The sequence below is a fragment of the Danio rerio genome, chromosome 18 (assembly GCF_049306965.1).
Source record: "Danio rerio strain Tuebingen ecotype United States chromosome 18, GRCz12tu, whole genome shotgun sequence".
Classification (NCBI taxonomy): domain Eukaryota; kingdom Metazoa; phylum Chordata; class Actinopteri; order Cypriniformes; family Danionidae; genus Danio; species Danio rerio.
In genome coordinates this window covers 28,129,959-28,154,482 of record NC_133193.1, presented here as the reverse complement: position 1 = coordinate 28,154,482, position 24,524 = coordinate 28,129,959, and the positions used below count along the sequence as shown (strand labels likewise).

Here is a 24,524-nt window from a genome sequence, read left to right as displayed (position 1 = left end):
CAAAGGTGAAGGGTGAAGAGGCAAGTATGAGGGCTGTTACTAGCAGAATATTGCACAGCTATCAGCCAATCAGATTCAAGAACCAGACAGAACTGTTGTATAAACTTTTTTGTTTACAAAAAATTATGTTTATTTACAAATGTGCACTATGATAATACAATTTTATAATGTAAATAAACAATTTTGAACAAAGAAATATGAAGAAAAAAAATATTTAAATGCTAACTTATTATCATTCATCTTTAAAAAAACTATTAGAAATCTGTTAAAACTTGTTTAAAATTAAAAACTGTAGCCTAAGAAGCAAATAACAAAATAGCCAGTTCATTTCCTCAGTCAGAATTTGTCTATTTTAATAATAATTAATAATTAAATGTGTCTTAAAACCTTCTTTTATTGGTTATTTTCACAATTCATCATGGCATTACTGTCAAAAATGGGACAAATGAGCTCAAAAGCCAAATTCTGGACTATGTCAGAGGGGAGCTTGGCCTTTTGAACCATCTAAACCACCCCCCCCCCCCCACCCCCCGGCTAAGGGCCTGCTAATGCAATGCAAAAAAAGCATCTAATCAATCAATCAATCAATCAATCAATCAATCAATCAATCAATCAATCAATCAATCAATCAATCAATCAATCAATCAATCAATGAAGTGACACTTGGTTATTCATATAGAAATAGAATTCATATGCATATGTAAAATGTCTTGAAAATATGTAATGTCTGAAAATAAAATTAAAGTTAAAGATAAGTGCGCAGAAGTGAATTGCGCAGCTACTCTGAGCTCAGCGGTAGGGGGAGGGGCAGGCTCGCATTATTACAGGAAACCATTCATTTTTCTGCCAGATAGAATCGCGGCATGTTTCTCGTCAATTCTATTGACGCTCTGTGCTAGTGTGCATGAAGAGCTTTAGGAAGAGAAAGTGACAGAAATCTCAGTCATACTGATATAGCAATGAGCAGCAGGACAGGTGAGTGTAAACACCTTTCTTCTTCATCTAAGTTAACGTTACATATAAACTGCTGACGAACGACGAAATAAATAAGCAGATGCTCTCAAGTCCAGACTGCTTGTCAAACAGGGAAGTTGTTACAGAAGGCTTAAACCACTTTAAGGTTTGAAGTTAGACTTGTGTACAAAGGGTGTACAGCAAATTGTTAAAAAGTAAGTAGCTTATGCTTAATAATGTACAGTTTGTGCATCAATATACTGAAACTTTCTTTACAAATAAACATAGAAAGTAAACATTGTATGTATTTGTTTTTATTCACTTGACAACATTTTTGGAGCTTTGCCCTTTAAGGAAAGAGTTCAGCCAAAATACAAATAATGTCATCATTTACTCACACCTCACTTTGAGGTTTGTTTTACAAAATAAGACTTTTTTATATCAAGCTCATTAAAGTTCTAAACTACTTGAGGGTGATTTCAAATATTTTATATATGTATTCAATTTAAAGTTTTACATCGCTTTCATTTCTCTAAAACCAGATTAAGTAAAATATTTCCCGTTTCATTAACCCAACAGCAAGCCCTGATGTTTGGCATGATTACATCTAAAAAGATGATCTTACTTAATTGGAAAGACTCCCTGTTATAAGAGTTGAATGAGCTGCTTTATATCATTCAAATGGAAAAAACTATGTCTTGAAACTTCACAGAGAATGCTGAAACCATACGGGGACCTATCTTAAGACTTTAGCATTTTAAGTTTGTAAATTTCATCTGTAATCTATTCATGATTCTGACTTTGTAAAAATGTGTCATCTTTTTTTATATGTTTATGCGGTCAGTGTATATATGTATATATATTTGATAACTGAGACAAACCCCCTTTTTTAGGGGGGGAGGGGGTGTTAATCTAAATTATTGTGTACTATTTTTTTTTTTATTGGTTTTGGTAAATATCCTATAAATATTAAATAAAACAAAATATTACAAAATATGTATTCAATTTAATATACGGTATGTGTGTCACTATACAGAAAAACAAATTGTTAGAAAAAAGCGCCAATTTGTGTGTATTGAAGAACTGGATGAATTCATTAAAAAAAATAATTCATTAAGCTAGTGTATTACTTATATTTAACAGAAATGTTATTTTTTGCAGAATTATATTTTTGAAATTACATTTAAAGCCCAAGAGTAATGAACCTATTTTAAATCTTTATTTAAAATAACAGACCAAAAGTTTTCCCATAGTGTTTAAAAGTTTTGTAAACATTACATTGAACACAAACCCAGTCATTTCAATTACTGTCACTCTCACTTCATTTATAGGTCTGCATGAAGTGACTGTACAAACAAACACTGCTTAAATCACGGCAGATTTTGTTCTTTTAATAATTAATCTTGGGATACTTTCTGTGTAGACAGTCGACAGCCAGACAGATGATTTCCTAACTTTTCTCCTTGTGTCATTGTTTTGATTTTGAATGCTACTCTTGTTGTTATGGGCACCATTAATACTTCTGTTTTCTTTTTACCCAGGTGACAAAATTGTGAAATGACTGACTACCTTAAAAGGTCTTGGCCCTCAACACTAAAGAGTAGCACGATAGTCATGAGAACGGGTGTGTATTTTATACTAACCTTATGACCTTATGTGTTTATTTTTTAGGACAAGGAAGAAATTATTTTTTTTCTTGTCTGGTGGAAATTAAATGAAAAAAAGTAATTTTATATGCATAGAAAGTATATTACATGTAGGTAAAGGATCTTCTTTAATGTTTAAAATAGATTCTGTATTGAAAATATGAGTAAAATAATGTTCCAGTGTTATTCAGCATATACAGTTGAAGTCAGAATTATTAGCCCCCTTTGAATTTGTTTTCTTTTTTACATATTTCCCAAATGATGTTTAACAGAGCAAGGATATTTTCAGAATATGTCTGACAAAATTTTGTCTTCTGGAGAAAGTTTTAATTGTTTTATTTGGCTAGAATAAAAGCAGTTTTAATTATTTTACAAAACTTTTTAAGGTCAAAATTATTAGCCCCCCTTTTTTGATAGTCTACAGAACAAACCATCGTTTGTGTGTGTGTGTATGTGTGAGTGTGTGTATGTGTGTGTTTTTTATTAAAAGCTTTAAATGATTAGGGGAAAGTACAAATATTTAACAAGACAAATAATTAACGTCTTTTAATATGTAATTTAATGATTCTTGTTTTGAATATAAATAAATTTAATATAAAATAAATCTAAACGAAACTATTGTTACTTTGATTGACATTTTAGAGATTGTCTTTTGTAAACCATGCTAAATAGTCAATATTATTACAGTGTTTGCTCAAAAACAGAAATTGATCCCGGAAGAATTCTGATATATTAGGTGAAAACAGTAACATTTAAAGCTTTATTAGACATTTGTGTAGATATTGCACATTTTGTTTTGATGCTCAAAAAGCTACCTTTTTTCTTTTTTCTTTTCAAATTAAAATAATAACGCTAAATAGATATTGTTTTCCTAATATATCATAAACATTCAAGGATAAAACAAAAGACCATAAAATCACCATTTCGAATCTGCTGTCGCTCATTCTCTTTATGTCTGCATGAACTAACTTTACAAACACTGCTGAAAACAAGACACAGTTTAGAGTTTTTTTAAATAATCAATTATTGGACACTTGCTTGTAAATACTCTAAACTAGAAATAAAACAGCAAAAGTGCCACATAAAACAAATAAGGTTTTAAATTATATTTACTTTTTTTTTTTTTGATGCTTGAAAAACACCTTTTGTCTTCGACCTAGATCTAAATGAATGTCTTGTCTTTTTTTGTGGTCAGAAGTTGTTATTCTTCAGCAGCCGTTGCCTGTTTGTGTACCACCAAACCATGAGGTAACTTTAAGGGTTCAAGCAAAAGGCACTGGTGCACTGAAATATCAGTGGTTTGATAAACAGCAGACAGAGGTTTGCATACTTTTTAAAATTAAATATTAAAATAAAGATATAAAATATTGATATTTCGTAAAATAAAACCCAGATAACATTCTGTTTAATCTTTCCAGGTGGTAGGTGGGACAGAACCCGAGCTCACCGTCAGTCTCCAGAGGTCTGGAAATTATGTTTGCAGAGTGAGCGACCTGTACTGTAACTATCAGTTCACCGAATGGGTGAAAGTGAGAATCTTAGATGAAGCAGGTACTTTCCATTTAGGCCATTTGCTGCGCTGCCTCAATTTCATGGTTTTGTTGCATCTCATTCTGTGCTTTATAGTAGCTGTTTTTCCCTCCAATGTTGCATTTTTTATTGCACACAGTTAAAATATTACTTAAAACATTTGCATAAAAAGCACTGTTTCATGTGTTCATGTGTTCATTCATGTTTCATTGTAGCTTATGTGCAAAAATTATATGACTCTATTAAGCTTAATAGTTTTGCGCATTTCTTTGGTGTTTCACATTTTTTATGGGATATCCTAAAATGTGCATAAAAAAGAGGTTAATGTAACACTTAAAAAAAATAATTAGTTACTTTACTTAAAGGCATAGTTTACCAAGTATGAACATTTGCTCACTTTTTACTAAAATTTCACTTGAATGAACCTGTTTGATTTTTTTTTTCTGTTGAACTCAAATGAGGGTATTTTAAAAAAAGCTGAAAACCTGTAACCATTGACATTGATAGTAGGAAAAGCATACTGTGTATGCCAATGGTTGCATTTCGGCTTTCTTTAAAATAACTTCATTTGTTTTCAGCAGGTGAAAGATACTCAAACAGGGGTGCGTTTCCAAAAATATCGTTAGCCAACTGAGGTTGCAAGTTCCGTCGTTACAAACATATTTTGTTGATTTGGCATTTCCCAAATCCATCGTTCCAATGAACATTCGTAAACTACATCGCAAACTTGTATGCTTGCAGCTACACCTCTGGGGCTGTAGTTAGAAACATACGTCCTGGCTGTGTTCTATTCCCTGTTATCCCCCCTCAGCCCTATTCATTTAGAACATTCGAACATTTAAACTGGGAATGATAAAATAAGCAGTTCAGTTTTACTGATCTTCATGTTTACAATTGCGCTCCCTTCGCAGTGCACTTTGAAATATTGATGTCATTTTGAACAGCCGTGGCTGAAGACAAAAGCTATAAGTGAACCATTATTTAAAAGCGGAATTTGTTACATCGCCAAAGCTTGTGAAAACAAAAAACATAGCATACATTAATGCTTTTAATTTATAGTGGGTTATTTATTAAGTGTCTGTACTGTACATGGGCCTGTTGATTAGAACATTTCTGCAGTGGTTTACATGTGTCAAATTGTAAAAGTTTACTCATTCAATTTCTTTTTGGCTTAATCCCTTTATTAATCTGGGGTCGCCACAGCGGAGTGAACCGCCAAATTATCCAGCATATGAAACCCATCTCTGGGTAACATCCATGCACACTCATTTACACTACAGACAATTTAGCCTACCCAATTCACCTGTACTGCATGTCTTTGGACTGTGGGGGAAACCGGAGCACCCGGAGGAAACCCACGGGAACACAGGGAGAACATGCAAACTCCACACAGAAACACAAACCGACCCAGCTGAGGCTCAAACCAGCGATCTTTTTGCTGTGAGGCGACAACACTACCTACTGCGCCACTGCGTCGCCACATTGTAAAAGTAGACTTTTCAAAAAATAAAAAAAATAAACAACATCCTACTTAATAATAATAATAATAATAATCATAAATATTATTAAAGTAGGATTTTTTTTCATTTCCTAATAAATAATAAATAAGATTTTTTAAAATAAATCATCTCATTATTTATTTATATATATGATTTATATTTGTTATTAGAATATGTGTTGGCTTTTGTAAGTGATTTTATGTTTTAGAATAGAATATGTAATGTTCTTTATAATATTTGTAAAGGAAACTTTGGCCCTATATGTGCCATTTACCTATTTCAATTAATATTAAAAACAAGTGCAAGTTTTCACTAAAACTAATATTGGATTTTTTTAAAAAAAAGCATGTGCTTGTAAAACAATATAATTTGCACAAAGAAATTATGGGGATCTTTTTTAAAGAAGTTGTTAACACCCTGTTTAGAGCATCATTATCGGTGTTTTATGTTACTAACATGGTTCATACGATGGATCGGCAACAGAGAAACTATGGTTTTTGGGAAACACTCGTCACTAAATCGTTCTTTTCCCAAACGATGTATCGTACTATGATAGTTCAGCCATGAATTACGTCGTTGTAATTCATGACTGAAAACACACCCCAGGTTTGGAATATGTGAAGGGAGAGTAAATGAGGAGTTTGTAGTAAACCCTTTGTAACTTAGAACTGTTAAGTTGACCTAATGTTTTATAATTATACACATATTTAATTGGTTTATTCTTTTAAAGTAAAGTTAGCTAATTGCTTTTTACAGTAAAGCAAAAGCTGCTGAGACTGATGGTTATTTAAAATGAGGGATGTGTACTGAAAATAAATTATTTCTAAATAGTGTTTAATAACAGCATAGTGTTTTGATCTTATACAGCAGGCAAGAACATGCCTTAAAGGAATAATTTACCTAAAAATTTAAATTCTTCCATTTACTCACCTTTGACTTACCGGAAGTTTGAATTTAAGTTGTATTGTTCTGTTAAAGACAAAAGAAGATAATTTGAAACTTGTACGAAACCTGTAACATACATTCTTGGAAAACAAACACAATGAAAGTCAATAGTTACAGTTTTACAACATGTTTCATAATATCTTTTTTTGTGTTCACAGAAAAAAAAAACCTGCTGTATAAAACCAACATCACATTCGTGGTTAGGTTTAAATGCTGATATTTTCACAACCCTACACCCTAGTGGTGTAGGGGTGAGAAAACACCTAGCACAGTAGTAGTACACACCACTACTGTAATTGACTTATTAACATTTAACCTGATGTGAGAGTTTTAAAACTGTAGTTGAAAAACTTTCTTATTTGTGTTTAGGTGTTTCTAACACATGGAGAGGGGAACCCCATGTTGTCATTCACCCGAAAAGCCAAACCATTAAACCAGGGGAGACTTTCACTCTTAAATGCACTGCGTTGGGCAAGCCCGCACCAACCTACCAGTGGTATAGAAATGGTCGCATCCTTACTGAAGAGACCAAAGAAACACTCAAGGTAATTTTTGGCCAGAGCAGAAATGGTTGTGCTCAACTTAGCCTGGTTTCTATCTATGTTTTTTTTCCTTCATTTATCAATTGGTGAAGTTTGTTCCTTGCCACTCTAACCACTGGCTTGCTTGGTTGGGACTTGTGGAGCTGCGCATTGATGGATTTGCTCTTCAGTGTTTGGACTTACAGCAGTGACAATTAAACCACACTGAACTTTTTCAGTTTACTAGAACTTGTGTGTAAAGCTGCTTTGACACAATCTACATTGTAAAAGCGCTATGAAAATAAACATGAATTGAACTGAATGAGGTCACTAGATCTTTTACTATGATATTATTATTTTTATTATTTAATGCAAATTAGTTTGAGTTAAGGCCTTTGCACACTGAAGTTTGACATTTTCTTATGGGTTTTTTTTCACATTCAAATCTGAAAATATTGTCCGGTACACAAACCTTGAGTGGAATGCGTAATAATTTATCCATTCTGAATGAACACAAAACATTCCAGAGTCAATTCAAGCGGTGATGCTTTGTTTTCTCTCTTCTTCAAAATAGAAAATGAAAGAGGAATAGGCTACATATTGTGTTCATCCAATATTGCGTAGAGAGGATGGAGAGTTCTCCTCTTTATCAAAGAGCTGTGCTGGATTATCCTGGAATGCAAAGTTTATTTCAGGCAATCAGTGGAATCTTTGAGGTGGAATTTATTTTTTAGAGTGTGAAAATTTCGGACAAAGCTTTCGGAATCAGTTTGCAATAACCTTTACCTTATAATTTCTTTAAAACACAGGCAGCTTGCTTTGACTATACTGACTGACTTATCAAAGATGTAAAATAATCCTATTTTGGTTTTCTTTGATTAGGTAGAAAATGCTGGGGCAGAGGTTGCTGGTTCATACCTCTGTGCTGTGTCAAATATTTTGGAGGAGAGATGGTCTGAAGCAGCTGAAATTGAGATTGGTAAGAGTGACATCATTCCTTTGTTTAATTTTAACTGCAATGATTAATCAGTGGATTTGATATATATTAGATTTTTAATTATATATTTAATATTTATTTTTCTATGATTAATAATGCTTTTTAAGTGTCATTTTTACGTTCAATTTACTTACTATAATAATTAAAATAAAAGGTAGACTAGAATGGTAATCTAGATATACCTAGGCATAGCCTAATAAGATTTCAGATGCTGGAAATCACATACTATGAGGTTTAAACATCATTGTTTTGTTGTTCTCATGTCAATCCCGTGAGTATAAAATCCAAGTGAAAAACAGGCCTATCGGAACAAATAGACTCGTACCATCCACATGGGTTCATTAAAACAGTATGCATCCCTTAGGCTGCATTTAATTGGCAACAATGTTTACTAGTGAGATTACAACAGGCATTCATGCATATGATCTGTTCACCACTTGCAAAATGTGGTATATATGGATTCAAAATGTATTTGAAAATGTATTCAGTGCCCCCAAAGAGGCATAATGTCTGTTTAAATGCATATTTTAACTTGCATACTGTAAAATTTTCTAAATATGTTTTTAATGAGGCAACAAACAAATTTAAACTGCTAAGTATAAGTGTTTGATGCATCTTGTCAAATCACTAATTTCTTACTGTAAAATTTGGAATTTCAAAAACTTTTACTTTCTGTTTATGCGGAAGTTGATATTGTTTCCTGCATGTGTTTTTTTTCATATGTAAAAGCTTTAAAATACAACTCTAAATACTGTACATCTCTACTGGTCATTTTGTCAGTTATATTTAGCTCTCTACATATAGTTCACTCGCTCCTAACTTAAAACTCTTTACTTCTGTTGAAGCGATTCTCATTTGACAAGGCATCAACTTATTTTGGTTAAATATTTTTTGCCAATTAAGTATTTTTTTGCAAGTGCGTATTTTAGAAGTGTGTGTCTGTGTCTGAGAGAGCGAGAGAGAGAAAGAGCATGCACTAGCACAAGCTGCAGAGCTCATTAATATTCATTGTTTTAAAAAATAGTCAAAACCAAAATTTTCATTCTAGGGGTGATTTCTGTAGTTATAAGTGAGCATATTTTTGCACATACCTAAGCCACTTACCAATTCTGTACATATTAGAGAACAAATTAATTTACTGAATCAATGCACTCTATGGCACCTTTAATTACCCATAATTACATGCAACTAACAAACATTCTAAATCATAAAGTAAGTAACAAGTAAGTAACAGTTAACAAATATCATTCGGTGGTTAACAAATATTATACTTTAACAAGGAGTGTAACCTAATTCATTGGACTAAATAAATGTTTAAATTTGACATTTAAAAAAAAATGCATTTAGCAGCATGTGTATTTTTTACTTTGTTTGCCATCATAATTGGATTTGATCTTCTCGTTAACATTGTCAGATCTGTTTAGCTTCTGTGTGTGATTAAAAGTGATTTAGAAACCTTAAATTAAGGAAAAAGTCCAGTGTTTAGCTTTGTGAATTCTTTTTGCTTGTTGTAGTCTAACTGTAGTTTCAGATTATTGGTACTTTCCACAATTTGTAGGAGTTGAAAGCTATCAGGAACTGAATGGTATTTTGAAGTCTAAACAGGTCGCTAGATAGACACCGATGCTACAGTGAAACCAGCTTAATGAAAGCTTCCCTTTTTATTTCTTACATTAAGGAAACACAAATAATGTGAGCGTTGTCAGAGTGTTTTCTTCATTTGTGAAACTTCTGGAAGAACACAAGCTGTGGACTTAACAACCTTTTTTTTCCTTTGGTTCCCCCATAGCACCTCCAGATCAGCTACCAACAACCACGCTTATGGGTAGGTTACACACAACGTCAAGTTTCAGCTCAAGTTGTGCAATACTCCAACCTTAAATATTTCCTCTAAAAAACAATCACCGTCTTTTATGCAGGATTGTCACACACACGGAAAAACTTTTTTTTTTTTTTTAAGTTTGATGAATTGCAGGCCTTCCATCCTAATGGAAATTAAATATAAACGAGTGAAATGAGAGAAATCCCAAAAATTTAAATCTTCCACTGAAAGGCATGTGTGCAATATACATACATTACCTGTTACAATGATCACTTATTGCTATTAACCATTTATTTTTATTTCATAAATAGTAAATAAAATGGGCTATATTTAAACAGACTTTTAATTTTCGGCCAGGCAGCCCAAGGGCTTCCTTTGGATTGTCTTTATATTACAAAGTTGTCACATTTAAGATCTGATTACTTTAAAAATCAGCGATCTTCACTGTCTGTTAGATATAGGATATAAAGTGAGTCTCAAATTGGACAAAAAGCACTGCATTAATTTCCATTTCCCCCCACCATGTGTCAAATGTTACAGTTTATTTTACCTCAGTATTTTCAATGTAATTTCTGTGCTAGGCTATTGCTACTGCTAGTGCTAGTGGTTACAGCAGTCTTTCATCTCATTTTATGTTTGAACAACTAAATGAATGCTTGAGGGTGCTTTCACACCTACACTTTTGTTTTGGAACGTATCTCGTTTGCCCAGTTAGCGCGGTTCGTTTGGCATATGTGAACAGGGTAACAAAAATGGGATACAAATAGATTACCAAACTAATTTCAACCTTCAGCAAGTTAAACCAAATTTAATATTTTTATGGGCTTCTTTATTTATTTATTTTTGTTAATTACAATGTCTTCTCCTATTAATTACAATGCATTAATCTTTTCTCCCTGATATTTAATCTTAATGTATTTGTCAAATTAGTTATATTATAACCATTGTATAGTATTCTATAGAAAGCATTAATTTAAGAGTAAAATTGATGTTTTATTATTGTATTTTTATTTTTATTTATTTATTTTTTTGTGACCCTGGACCATAAAACCAATTTAATTTTGTATTTGTGGGGTTAGCCAACAATACATTGCATAAGTCAGAATTATTATTACATTTAATTCTATGCCAAAATCATAATTATATTTGGTAAAGATCATGTTCCATGAAGATAATTTAGTACATTTTCTTTTTTTTCCACAAATGTACAGTCCTCAGCATAACTGAGTTCACCCCATTTTGATTATTAAATTAAATTAATATTTTTCTCCATTTCTCTGTGAATATAGACAATGTATTTTGGTGCATTTAGACAAAACAGATTTATTAAACAGATATATTTATTAAAATAATATTTTAGTCACCAAACATATTTAGAAATTGAAAGATAATGCATTTAAATTCAAACGAAATATTGCAAAAACAAAAGTACAACTTACAAAATAAAAAAAAACATTTTTTTTTTGCTTCTTTTGATTTTTTTCCTCTTTTTTTTCAAATGTTGTATTTAATATTTTCTATAACATATATATTTGGGCATACTAGTTATCGTAAGTTATTTTTCTAGACCAACTCCAGTTTGGCTTCAGTACTAACTAATCTAATGTATATGCACAAATGTAATATTGTATAGCTTACTATTAAAAATCTAAATTTAAAATATAGTGAGGGGTGTACTTGTATATCCTGGGCCCTGTACAGTATATCTAAACCTAATTAGATTAGTAATATGCATTGCTAAGATATTAATTTGGGAAATATTAAAGGTGAAGTCTCATTTATTCAGCTTTAAAAAAAATCTAAATTTCCAAAAATTGACCATTATGACTGGTTTTGTGGTCCTGGGTAACATAAACATACAAATTTAAGGCATTTGCAATTTAAAAAAGAAAATTAAACCTTTCTTTTGCTTAGCAACCGACAAAGTGGCATTACTGATTGGGAACCTGAACTACAGCCACCATCCCGGTTTGATGGCCCCTACCATGGATGTCCATGAGCTGGCCAATCTTCTGCAGCAGCTGGATTTCAGAGTGGTTTCTCTGCTTGATCTCACCCTTGAAGAAATGCAGGCGGCCATTGACAAATTTCTGCAGCTCTTGGACCGTGGAGTGTATGGTGAGTCGCCTATTGTGGGCTTGCATGAAGAGCCTCTAAAAAATGCCAGCTATATTTCTTAGGAAGTCTTTAACTGTACAAGTATTTATCTCACAGGATGTAGGTTTTACATTCAGGCCAATGACTTGTTTGTGGTGAAAGTTTCAGGTTCCTAGTTGCATAAAAAAAGATGTGTGCTATATCAAGCTCATTGTAATCTTTAGAGTTGTGTATTTTCCAGTTCAGGACAATACACTGTCCATTTTAAATTCTTAAGAAACAAAAAGTAATTTAGTGTTGCTTAATAAAAATCACTGGAGCATTAAAGTGACGTCTAAGAGGAAGTTCCATCTGAGTGGATAAAATGGCTTTTTTTCCATTGATACAGTATCAGTGCATGTCATGGGTCAAAAAACCACAGCACTTTCATCCAAAGGGCTTTTTTTCAGAATGACACAGACATGCTGTGGTCTGGTGACTGGCTGATAAGAGATGCGTGGGCTGCTGTTCGCCTTGCAGAAACTTGCAGTTGTGGTGTAAAGTTTCTAGTTAACGGATTGCTCAGCTACATTAGCTTACACAGGACTTAAATTTAGTATTTTTTAAGGTTATTGTATTGTCTTATAAAGTATATAATTTTGACTCGTATTGTGTTTAATAAAAGGCTGAAAATGGAAAGTGTTTAGTCATTCCTGTTGATGTTCACACTTCTGTATTGCTGTGTGGGTTACATTACTCATAGTAATATATCAACTCATTATATGATATTATCAATATTAAAGGTTTAGAAGGTAATCTGCTGAAATGCAAATCAGTTAGCTTAATATCTTTGAAACACAGTCCCTCCCCTGCCATCCTAAAACACGAATGCGCGCAACTTAAAGATGACAGCAGACAACCAGGGCCGGAGCAAGCAGAGGGCGCTCTAGGCAAAGGACGATCATGCTGCCCTCAACCCGAAAGTGAAAACAAACACCGCCCTCACTATTCTGCCACCCTAGTCCTAGGTCGCCTCTATGGACGTGCCAGCCCTGCAGACAATCCACTAGTTCATGTCATTCGCCATTTAGAAATGTAGTTAGTGGTTGGCCAGCGGCGTGCAGGAATTACACTTATTACTAAGCCATACTTACATGCTATTTCAGAGCGAATACTCCAAGTTGCGTGGTAAACAATGTAGGGAGTGCATCACAAGTTGCCATTGTTCAAAATTAACCAATTTGAATATAAAACCAATTTCAGCTCAGTAAAGCAGTCTACGTACAATAGCTCTATTTACTATATTTTGTTGTTAAACTAAATAAAAATCTACATTATTATTGCTGTAAATGCTGTACCTTATGAAACTGAAAATAGTCACATCAATCTTTCAATCTTTCAATTTCAGTGGTTGAACAACACTTCTATGCATATAATCCATTCATAATACAACAAAATCTACATAAGCTTTGCGTGACTGAAATAGTTAAAAGATAATACCTGTTTAAAAGAAATACTTCAGCCATGGTGTCATCCTTCCTCCACGGTGCAAAAGTAACTCCAATACTGATTCAGGATTTTAAAGTTTTTATTCAGCATTTAATTTTGCCGCTGCGATCTCATATATCTTGTGTGCACATAAACGCGCGGTGCGCATGCATGCGTGCACATGCAAGCGGCGGATCTGCATGAAAAGAGATGCGCAGTTGTACAAATCTACATTTGTTGAAAGACCGTTTGGGCTAATTGAATAATCATTTTTTTAAAGTTTTATGTCTTACCCAGAATATAAAAAAAACACAAAAATACATTTAGATCATTTACTTTATTCGTTACTATTATAGACTTTTAACTAGCACAACAAAAATGTTTCTGAAGACAATCACCTACTGCACCTTTAAAGTATATTAATGCTGATGCCTGCAGTAGTAGCAATGAGTATAAACAGCAGGATAATAATTCAAAGAAATACAACTTTATTCTGAAGTCTTCATGTAGTTCACTGAGCAAATTAAGATTTTGTCGCATTTTCTTTGTTTTGGAAAACCTTGACTTGATTTTTTCCTTCAAAGAGAATACAAATATCGAACTGATCTGGGTTGTCAAGCATTAAAAAGGAAACAAAAGCAAAGAAAAAATGTCTAGAATGGTTATTTTATGCTTGTTTAATGCTATGTGCAGGCTTAACTTTTTAAATTAGTACTCCTTAATATTATTTGAATTGAGTGCAACTGGATTAGTGAGTCACTGGCTTTGTGAACTGGAACAAACATCTCACAGCAAATGTTACAGATTAACTTAATGAATGTAACCTCACTGTTTGTTTTATTGAATGCACTAGAGTGGATGTGAATAATATTTTAGTCCTCTTGTAAGCTATCATGTGGATTTTAAAGGATCAGAGCCATGTTTATATTATATTTTGCATAAGTGAAAACAGTTTTGCAACTTACAGTTTTGCTGTTAGGATTTACTAAAGACTTGCAATGGAAAAAGTTAGCTATCAAATGGTGTAGACGGTTGTTTGTTTTTCAGCACACTCATTTGAACACTAAAAAAATTCCCACCTTAATTTTTTGTTGTTGAATCAAATTAACTTTTTAATTCATCTCAACTTACTGTAAACCAGTCAAACTGACTAAAGGATCTTATTTTAAACGTTGTATAGTTAAAACAATGTAGTTGAAAGATGATTAACTAGATAAATTAAGTTTAAGTAAAGCATTTGTTGTCATGACTTTTAGTCATATAGTTTCTTTACAGTGTAGGACAAATGTTTATACATTTTACAGTTTACATTTATTTAGAAAAAAACATTTCTGGAAAGAAAGTATGTAAATAAATTATGTAAGGTGATTTACTAAGGCTTGTTTTAATGATTTATTGATATTTGTGCCATAATGCACCACCCAAAAACAACTTAAAACCCTTTTTACGCTTAACATTTTGCTGTTGAAGGCGCAACATGGAAAAGAGAATGAAAACTATTTTCGTCCCTTGTATTCATTTATTTGGAATGCTAAGAGATAACATTATCTTAACATTGAGATTACTAAGCCTTTTTTTGCACCTGATTTATTGGAATGTGTTGGTCATAATGGAAGTGAGTTGCTGCATCTGTATTTTATAACTTGTGCATTGCCAAAATGGATCAGCTGCAGAATTTTCTTCTCCCGTTTGCAATTTTATGGGATTGTGCTCAAAGTAGTTTGACCTAGTTAGTACATTTGGCTTGTAATCTAGAGTCACGTGACTGTTTTGATGCTTTGATGTCATTTTCAAACATCATAGACCAGTCATTCATATTTAAATGATTCATATTGACCTATAAATTCATACTTTCATAATTGGATCAGATCTTACATATGTGCTCTATGATGACACATTGCCGAACACATATTTTATATTACTATGCAGATTTTGCATTATACCTTCCTTAGGGCTGTTTTACATGGAGCATGGTGGGTTAATCAAGGCAAATCACAGATCAATTGGGGTTTCAGACAGAACCCAAAACAATGTATTAGTTAAATTTATTGCTTGTATCCTTCAAACAACGACTAAAAACCCATCTCTTCTAAGAGCACCTTAACCTCAGTGAAAAGACCACCTGTAAAAACACTTTCCATCTTCCTCCCTCTCTCTAAAAAAACTCTTACTCTAGCACTAAATTCTCTGAGTACTATGTATTGTCTCTTCTTGTTGAATCGCTGAATGCCTTACTTGTAAGACGCTTTGGACAAAATGGCGGAGACACAGTGGCACAGTAGGTAGTGCTGTCACCTCACAGCAAGAAGGTCGCTGGTTTGAGCCTCGGCTGGGTCATTTGGCATTTCTGTGTGGAGTTTGCATGTTCTTCCTATGTTTGCGTGGGTTTTCTCTGGGTGCTCTGGTTTCCCCCACAGTCCAAAGACATGCGGTACAGGTGAATTGGATAGGCTAAATTGTCTGTAGTGTATGAGTGTGTGTGTGAATGTGTGTGTGGATGTTTCCCAGAGATGGGTTGCAGCTAGAAGGGCATCCGCTGTGTAAATTGTGCTGGAAAAGTTGGTGGTTCATTTCGCTTTGGCGACCCTGGATTAATAAAGGGACTAAGCCGAAAAGAAAATGAATGAATGAATGAATGAAATGGCCTTAGCACCCAGCAGGCACAAGACATCAACATGACATCAAGTTGACGTTGTACAGCGTCGTGGGTACATTGCATTTTGTTTGGAAATTAAAATTGGGTTGACATCAGAACTCAACGCCAGGCCAACAACTAACCTAAAAGCAACTAAATATTACTGTCTAATGAAGTTACAACTTGATGTTGTGTGGATGTTACCAATATGTCATCTATCAGACATTGGACTTTAGTCGCCATACCTAACGAATTAATGTCAGTGTTTTGACATCAATAAAATGTTTGTTTAAGATGTTGGCTCAACGTTGGATTTGATTGCTTTCTATCGCAACCTAAAATCAACAAAATATTAACATCATTTGACGTAATTATTGGACATCAAAATAACTTTTTTGATGTCCTTAGACACTGGCTAGAAAACGAATTTTGGTCACCTGGTGTCACTACCTAAATCTAACCTAATATTGCAGTCTTATGACGTTGTGTGCCTGCTGGGCAATTACTATCCACAGATTATTGAGTCTATTTACTTTTGTAAATGTTCGTAAATTTATATTTGTTTAGTTTTTAAATTAATTTCAGTAATAATATTGACTTATATGTAAGTGTTCCTTTTTCTGTCTTTTAGTAGATATATTTTATGGAAGACTTGCTTTGTTTAAAATAAATGAATGAATCTAATTGGATTTGCATTGTAGACATTAAATAAAAGTTAAAAAAGTATTCATTTTTATTTTGTATATTAAGTTTTTAGTTATGATACTCCCAAACTCACAAAATAATTTATCATAAATCCGCAGATACAAAATTCTCTACAGAAATAGCAAAAAATGTCTGCAGATTCTGTCTGTCCCTAGCAATGACTAAATGCACTACAGAATGTTACGTTTACACACATCCACAAATTACATGCATAAGCTTTTCGCAGAGTAGCACTCACTACTTTTGAGTACTTTTAAAAGAGCTACTTTTTACTCATACTTCAATATTTACAACAGATACATTTATTCACACTACATTTTTATGCAAGTAATGTTACTTTTACTTGAGTATGATTTTTCAGTACTCTTTCCACCACTGCATTTAACTACTGGGTCATACTAATTAGTTTTTTTATGTACTCAAAGGTTAGATTGCAGATCGGATTTATGGTTAGTTGCTTGCAATTATGCATAATTAATTGTAATTACAGTACTATAGTAAGTAAATGGAACTTTTAACAAGGACACATTAAACTACATTTCCCCCTTTTCCACATCTACACAGATTTTCAAAACCGCATTCCCTTTGTTATCATTCTCCGCTTTTGTATGCACGGGTGACGTATCTCTGTAAAAACAATAGCTTCCAGTTGCGCCTCTAGCTCCGCCTTTTGGTACCGTTTTGTCATGCTAGGTACACTTTGCAAATGGTACCCAAAAAGGGGTACGGTACTGTTCACTTTTAGATAGCTTTTAACAGTGGAAACGGCCATAAAAGCGTACCGAACCAAACCATACCGTACCGCACCACTCAGTTAAAACGGGCTATTAAAGCAATGGTCTCAAACTCAATTCCTGTAGGCCCACAGCTCTCCATAGTTTAGCTTCAACCACCTCCAATTCACATCTGCTTAAAAGTCTCTAGTAGTCTTGAACACCTTTATTAGTTTGATCAGCTGTGTTTGATTAGGGTTAGAACAAAACTGCAAAGCTGCGGCCTTTCAGGAGTTGAGATTGAAACCTATGCCTTAAAGTGTGCAGGTGTGAGCAGAAGGAATGAGCTTCTGGCTGCAGTTCACTTAACAGCCACCAGTGTCTCTAATATTATGAGTTTCTTAATTGTACATATATTTTTAAATAATAAAAAATCATTTATCAAAATACATAAGTTAAAGGCAAAAAAGTTTAAGGCACTCAAAATTATTACACATCGCTGTACACAAATTCTAAACCCATTTTCTCTTTATTTGTTTACTTTGCAGCTGTTTTTTACTACGCTGGCCATGGCTATGAGCACGCCGGCCGAAATTACCTGGTGGCCATTGATGCTCCACGGCCCTACCGTACAGAAAATTGTGTGTGTGTACAGAGAGTAATGCGCAGCATGCAGGAAAGAAAAGCGCAGCTCAACGTCATTCTCCTGGACACCTGCAGGAAATGGTAGGCCTGCAGGAACATGATGATCTTGTGCAACTTTACATTTGCTACAAAGTGAAAAAAAATCTGTTTTGAACTCCACATTCCTGATGTTACTTGATTTGGAAAATTTTCTTCTTTACCTCACAGGTACAATCAAAAAGGCCCTCCCTCTGAAATTAAGCCTTTGGCTCCTCTGGGCAACACTGTGTATGGATACGCCACGTGAGTAATGGAATAAGCATAATAATCTAAGCCTCATTTAAAACATTGAAATTAAATATGATAGTTTGGGATTAATAGGAGTGAAGATGCAGAGGCTTTCGAGGTTCAAGACGGTGGCAAGAGCACGGGGATCTTCACCAAGTACCTTAACAAACATGTCTTACAGCCAGAGAGGGTGACACGAGTCTTAGAGCAGGTCTCTGAAGGTGAGTGCTGCAACCAGTGCTCCCCTGTTACAAAACTTATTGAGATGCCTCCACTGCCTATTTTTTTTTCATTGAAAAATCCAGTCACTTCATTTGGAATCCAAAGGAATAGTGATTGTGAATGGGCAAAAGAGTTTAAGTTAGCCTTCGGGTGTGACTTGACTTGAATTGAAAAGTTCTTTGTAAGTTTTCTTAAAAACAATGGATTGTTTTTCTTGAATGCAAAATGTTGCTGGAGTTTTCAGCATTAGTTCATAAGAAAGACTTGGTTCGAACAAATTAGCACACTCTATTGTGAATGAGGTGCAAATTCATTAATTAGAATGATAGCTTTGAGAACCTGTTTTTACCTGTTACAGCGTTTAGATGGCAGAGAGATTCCATGTTGTGTTGCCAACCGTGATTAAAACCAGTGAAAGAAGAAGAATTGTTAGGAGACATGGGTCATCAGTATTGCGTTTATAAATGTCCCGCAATAAAGGTTTTGTTTTCATTTTCCTGCAATGAGAGCACGGCTGAGTGTGGATCTTTGTAATCTGCTAACATGTAACCAAAATATGTTTGTACGGAACATTTTTTTTTAGACTTTTCGCATCTAGAAATGATGAAATCCAGAATTGCATCTCGTCTCCTTTAAAAAGAAGACACTGTTCTAGTTGGTGTTGATTGTCCTGTCTCTACCAATTTGGTAAAGTGATCAGTGTTTTTTGTTTATGTTTATTCAGATGGCAAAGTTAGTTAGTATCGTCAACAGTACTCTTTCAGTTTTTAAAGATATACTTAAGTCAAAATGATTTAGTTACAAAGTTTACAGTACTTTAATATGACTACAACATTATGGACTGAAATATCCTCTGTAAATGCTGCTCTCTGAATGTAAACATGTAATCATCTTAATCAAACTTTTACCGTCATGTAAGATTTTCGCTGCTTATGATTTTTGCCACATTTTGTGACAGGATAGCCTATACACACACGGCTGTTTGAGGATATTCTCTGCCCATACTGAGTCGATGCATCTACCGAGAAACGCTGAGTTTTTTTTTTCTCCCATACAGCGTGTGGTGTCAAATTCCATTAAACCCTAGTAGCAAAGAGTTCTGGCCCAGATTTGGCATAAAGCTGGCACAGCAGGCATTCATCCGGCACTGGCATACAGCATGTGGCCAAACATGGCTCGGGTTTGGCAGAGGCAGCACCATCTTTAAGGCGGCACACAAGATTTGGGCCAGATGTAAAATGTAGTATTTGGCCCAGATTTAAAAATTTGATAAGTGGGCCATGTAAGTTTGGCCAGTCTTGACCCACATTTAAAATACACTAAAATCATTCTTGAGTAAAGAAAAAAATGTTTACCAATCAGGTCACTTTGAGAAAAAGCGTGCCCATAGTGTGCCTAAAGCGCATAACTCCATGGGTTTATCAATTTCGTTGCAATCGTGACACACCAACCTATCTGGCCCAGTTCAGGCCCAGTTATGAGCTATTAACTTGGCTGAGACTTGGCCCAGATGTGGTCCTTGTTTGGCCCTTGTCTGGAAGCCAAATTTGGTCCAGTCATGTACCGTAATTCACTGCGGCATGTGAGCCAAGCAAAACCTGATTGTGTGGGCCAGAGCTGGGCCAGAGAAATTTTGCTATGTGGGAAACTACACTCTTCCAGCAGTTCCTCGCATCCAATATCTTGTTTGTCATGGAGAGGCATGCACAAAATGTTCCTGAATGAAAGTAAAAGTGCCAAACTGCAATTAAAGTCGACAAATTAAGAATGAAACACAAATGACAAGAAACTCTGGGGAAAATGTGGATAGTGTGGCAATGACGCAACAACGTTAATCGAATTATGTGCTATAACATGTAAAACGGGATTATGAAAGGAACATTCAAAAAGCAACTCATATAAACACCTTAATCATAATACTGTCTTATTCAAATCAAGACAAATAATTTGATTACTGATGTCCATGTATATGTAGTCACTGTCTATCTACCCTGCGTCTGTGTTTGTGTTGCCTCTGTGAAAATTAGCATGTGCACGTAACGAAACTTTTCTTTTCACCAACCCTTCCCTCTTTCGCCACTCAACACTCCCACCTAAACAAAGCTGGACTCATGGCCCTTTAAGAACATATTGTCCTGTCACATCACGCTGCACCCATTTAGAGAGACGTAGTGAACAAGGTCACAATGTTTTTCAGTGTTTTGATCATTAACGGATTTATACTTGGAGCAACAACTGGTTGACATCTGCTCTATGCCAGACATTGGTTTCCTCCCTTGATCCGTACCCTCCACGGCATGATGTGAACGTGGATTTATGTTTTACTGTTGGAGATAATCCCACCTCTCCCTGCAGAGGGCTTATTTGGATGTTTGATGGGTCTCTTTGGTAACAGCGCTTGGCTTTATATATTGTAGCTGCCAAAGCATGTGACCTCATTCTCTGGCTGCTGTGCTCAGGTGGGGAAATTTGAGAGCGCTTAACCTAGGGTTGACTGCTGGTGCCCTATTTACCCCCCCGCGCTTCTGTCTCGATTGCCTGTCGCTCAGTCTGCACCCGTCCCACAGCCGTTATCACTGTGTTTGTCATGCCCACACATACTATGCTTCTTCATGCCTCAATGATTGATCATAAATCAGTGTATTGGCACTGGTTAATGGCAAAGCAGTACTCACTGTGCAGAACATTTGTATAGATTTGCATTAGTTTCCTGGGAACTTGTTTGCTGTACTTTTGTAGTCATTTATTGAGGTATATACTTTGTTAAATGTATTATAATTTTTTTACAGTTGTAAATGTAATTTTTAAAGGAGGAATCTTTTATTTTCACCAAAGCTGCATTTGAAATAATTACGGTGGCTTGAGAAAGCCAACATACTGTTATACTACATAAACTATATTATTCTTCCGTCTTCTTCTGAGACTAATTCTTTCAGCATATCCTCCTAGAACGTTCATAGTAGAACCACCTAACCTCCAAACTTGTCTGACTAGGGTTGCTAAATCTTTTCCAACTAATCCGTCTTGCGTTCTTCCGTAAATTGGACCAAACTTTGTGACCTCATAATAACTTTGCGCAAGACTATCATCAAAGTCTCTTTAAAGCAAGTCATTTCACTTGGCGCCCATCTTTGAAGCGGCTCTTGTGCAATATGCACGGGCATTCTGTTTGAATGGGAAAACATCAAATTCTCTAAATCTGCTTGCAAAGCTTACCATTAAATTACATATTACAAATAACCAAGAAAATTAAACATTATTTAGTTTCATTTTTAAATGTTCGTATCACACAAAATCTGCAAAAACTCACGTCTGACCTGAGCCCTTCCCTCCGAGAGTTGTCATTCTATTCACCTTATTCTCTGCCGACGAGTAGGCGCTGCCATTTGAATCTTTTTGGCTTGAGACTTCCGGTTTCATTTACTTCCATTCATTTTTTGACGTTAAAAACTGCTCATTACGCTGCTTGATGTTGCAATTTGATATTTTCTTATTATAATATTCTACTTGGTCTGTATAGTCATGCAAACATTTGTTTGTAGAGCAAGCAGTTTGACCATTTTCTGCCGTTTATTATTCCTAGTCATTTCTCCCATAGGCGACTGAATCGGAAGTTCTAAGACAATCACGAAAACAGGCGCACTTCCACAAATTAGAATAAGGTCAATAGACCTTTTTCTTAGCATTCTCCTTAGCATAATGAGTAATTTTGCATTCTAAGAACCTCCGGTCGGCAGCTAATGCGTGAAACAGTGAAATTCGGACAGCATTAAAACGATAGTTTTAATCTATTGTACTTGCTTTAACGTCTTTGAACTAATACTGTTGTTGATCAGCACCTCGTCTTAGACAGATCATTGAAACAAAATGTGATCTAATACGATGGAAAACAACTGCTGCGAGTCATTAGCTATGTTTCCTTCCAAAAATGCGAATGAACTTTATGCGCAAAACTGGATTATCGCATAAAAGACGTGCGAATAAACCTGCGTTCCCATCCAACAAGTCAAAGCAAACAAAATCGTCACTTCCTGATTAACTGGCACCAAATATCAACATTAAAAACTGAATTTGCTGCAGTAGGAGAAGCTGTATCAATCTTTTCTTCATTTAATAAGTGACTTGCGCCATAGAAGGCAAATTCTGACATGCAGTGAACGCATGGTGGCATTCGAAGGTGTCAGACGCAGAACACGGAGACTGGAGGTCATTAAAAATATAATAACACTAATACTTAAATGGTAAGGCATTTCATGGTAAGGCATTTCACACACACACATATATATATATATATATATATATATATATATATATATATACATATATATATATATATACATATATATATATATATATATATATATATATATATATATATATATATATATATATATATATATATATATATATATATATATATATATATATATGTGTGTGTGTGTGATATCATATATATCACATATATATATATATATATATGTGTGTGATATCATATATATCATATATATATAAAACCAACCCAAACAAAAGTAATTCTCCAAAACGTTTGGCACACACACATACTGTCCCACTGACACATTGAAAGACTAGCACAAAGTGAAAATAAAGAGGCGTTTTGAAATGACAGAAAAACACATACCATGGTAAATACTACACACTAGCATGGGCGCATGGGCGCATGGGTGTGTGGGTTTGTGTTCATATGTGTGCATTGAAGAGCCACTGAGCAAACAGTTGACCGGTCGGGAACACACACACACACCGCACATTGTATTTCTGACTGCAGACACATGAACTAGGAGAATGTTTTTCTTTCGTGTGTGAACCACATCTGACAGGTTAAAACAGCTTTAACACACACCTTTCAAAGTTGTAATCCACTCAAAACGCTATTAAAACCAGCTTTTGGAGCGCAAATTATCTATTTTAAACACTGTAAACGGAAGTTCTAAACATTCTACCGGAAGACGCTGGTCGCTATGGCTCCCACCACGCAGCAGTCAAGAAAAATCTCTATTCTATAGCGATCTCTGATTGGCTCCTGTACTAAAAGGCGGGGCTTCATTCCCCATATTGGCTCTTACACTTTTCCCCATTCAAAAGTTTACGAGTGACATGTCTTGTGTATTCTTTGCTGTGAAACAGACTTAAGGTTATGCTAATTTAACTCAGACTACCAATCTGCCAATCACTGACGACCTTTTAACTTACTAGCCACACCCTAGCAACCACTTACAGCACTTTAGCAACTGTCCCATACACATTGTAAAAAAAAAAAAGTGTTCCAATCTAAAAAAAAAAAAAAACTGCATCGACTTTAAATTGGACATACTAACAACATACCTGTATGTGCCATCAATCTGTCTCTTCTTGTTTTGTTTCTCTCTTTGAATAAGCAGGATTTGAACGCGGGTAACATAAGACAGTCCAGTGATGTCATTTCGAACATGTTTAATAACAACTTAACTGAACTATAATACACGGTCAAAAAACTGTCTTGCTTCCATCTTCATGACACAACTTCTTCCTTACCGGAAGTGACATCAGCATATACTCTATATTAAAAAATTAAATTACTTTTAGTTAAATATTTTCAAGTTTGCTTTTTACATTACTATTAATTTAACATAAATAAAACAATGAACTTATGGCTCTTATAATACCAATTCATGTTAACAATATATCAATCCTTACTAGAAACTAATCCATCCTAACATACTAACAGCATACCAATCCATACTAAAAACATACTAACAAACATACCAATCATACTAGCAACATGCTAATTCATACCAAATTCATTCTACCAACATGCTAGTTTATATAGAAACACGCTAGATACATGCTAATATATATTAA

The 24,524-nt window shown here is 34.5% G+C and overlaps 1 protein-coding gene across 1 annotated transcript in view; it reads left to right on the top strand.

Annotated features, from left to right (window-relative positions):
- The first annotated feature begins 848 nt into the window (after positions 1-848).
- Positions 849-24,524, top strand: part of malt3 (MALT paracaspase 3) — a 36,557-nt gene continuing 12,881 nt past the window's right edge. The window contains exons 1-11 of the mRNA XM_694813.11: positions 849-975; positions 2,496-2,578; positions 3,796-3,920; positions 4,019-4,151; positions 6,944-7,119; positions 7,978-8,074; positions 9,882-9,917; positions 11,829-12,032; positions 18,080-18,257; positions 18,384-18,458; positions 18,537-18,664. Coding sequence (XP_699905.7) covers positions 2,512-2,578; positions 3,796-3,920; positions 4,019-4,151; positions 6,944-7,119; positions 7,978-8,074; positions 9,882-9,917; positions 11,829-12,032; positions 18,080-18,257; positions 18,384-18,458; positions 18,537-18,664 — 1,219 coding nt within the window. The 5' untranslated portion in view covers positions 849-975; positions 2,496-2,511. The remainder of the gene's footprint in view (positions 976-2,495; positions 2,579-3,795; positions 3,921-4,018; positions 4,152-6,943; positions 7,120-7,977; positions 8,075-9,881; positions 9,918-11,828; positions 12,033-18,079; positions 18,258-18,383; positions 18,459-18,536; positions 18,665-24,524) is intronic.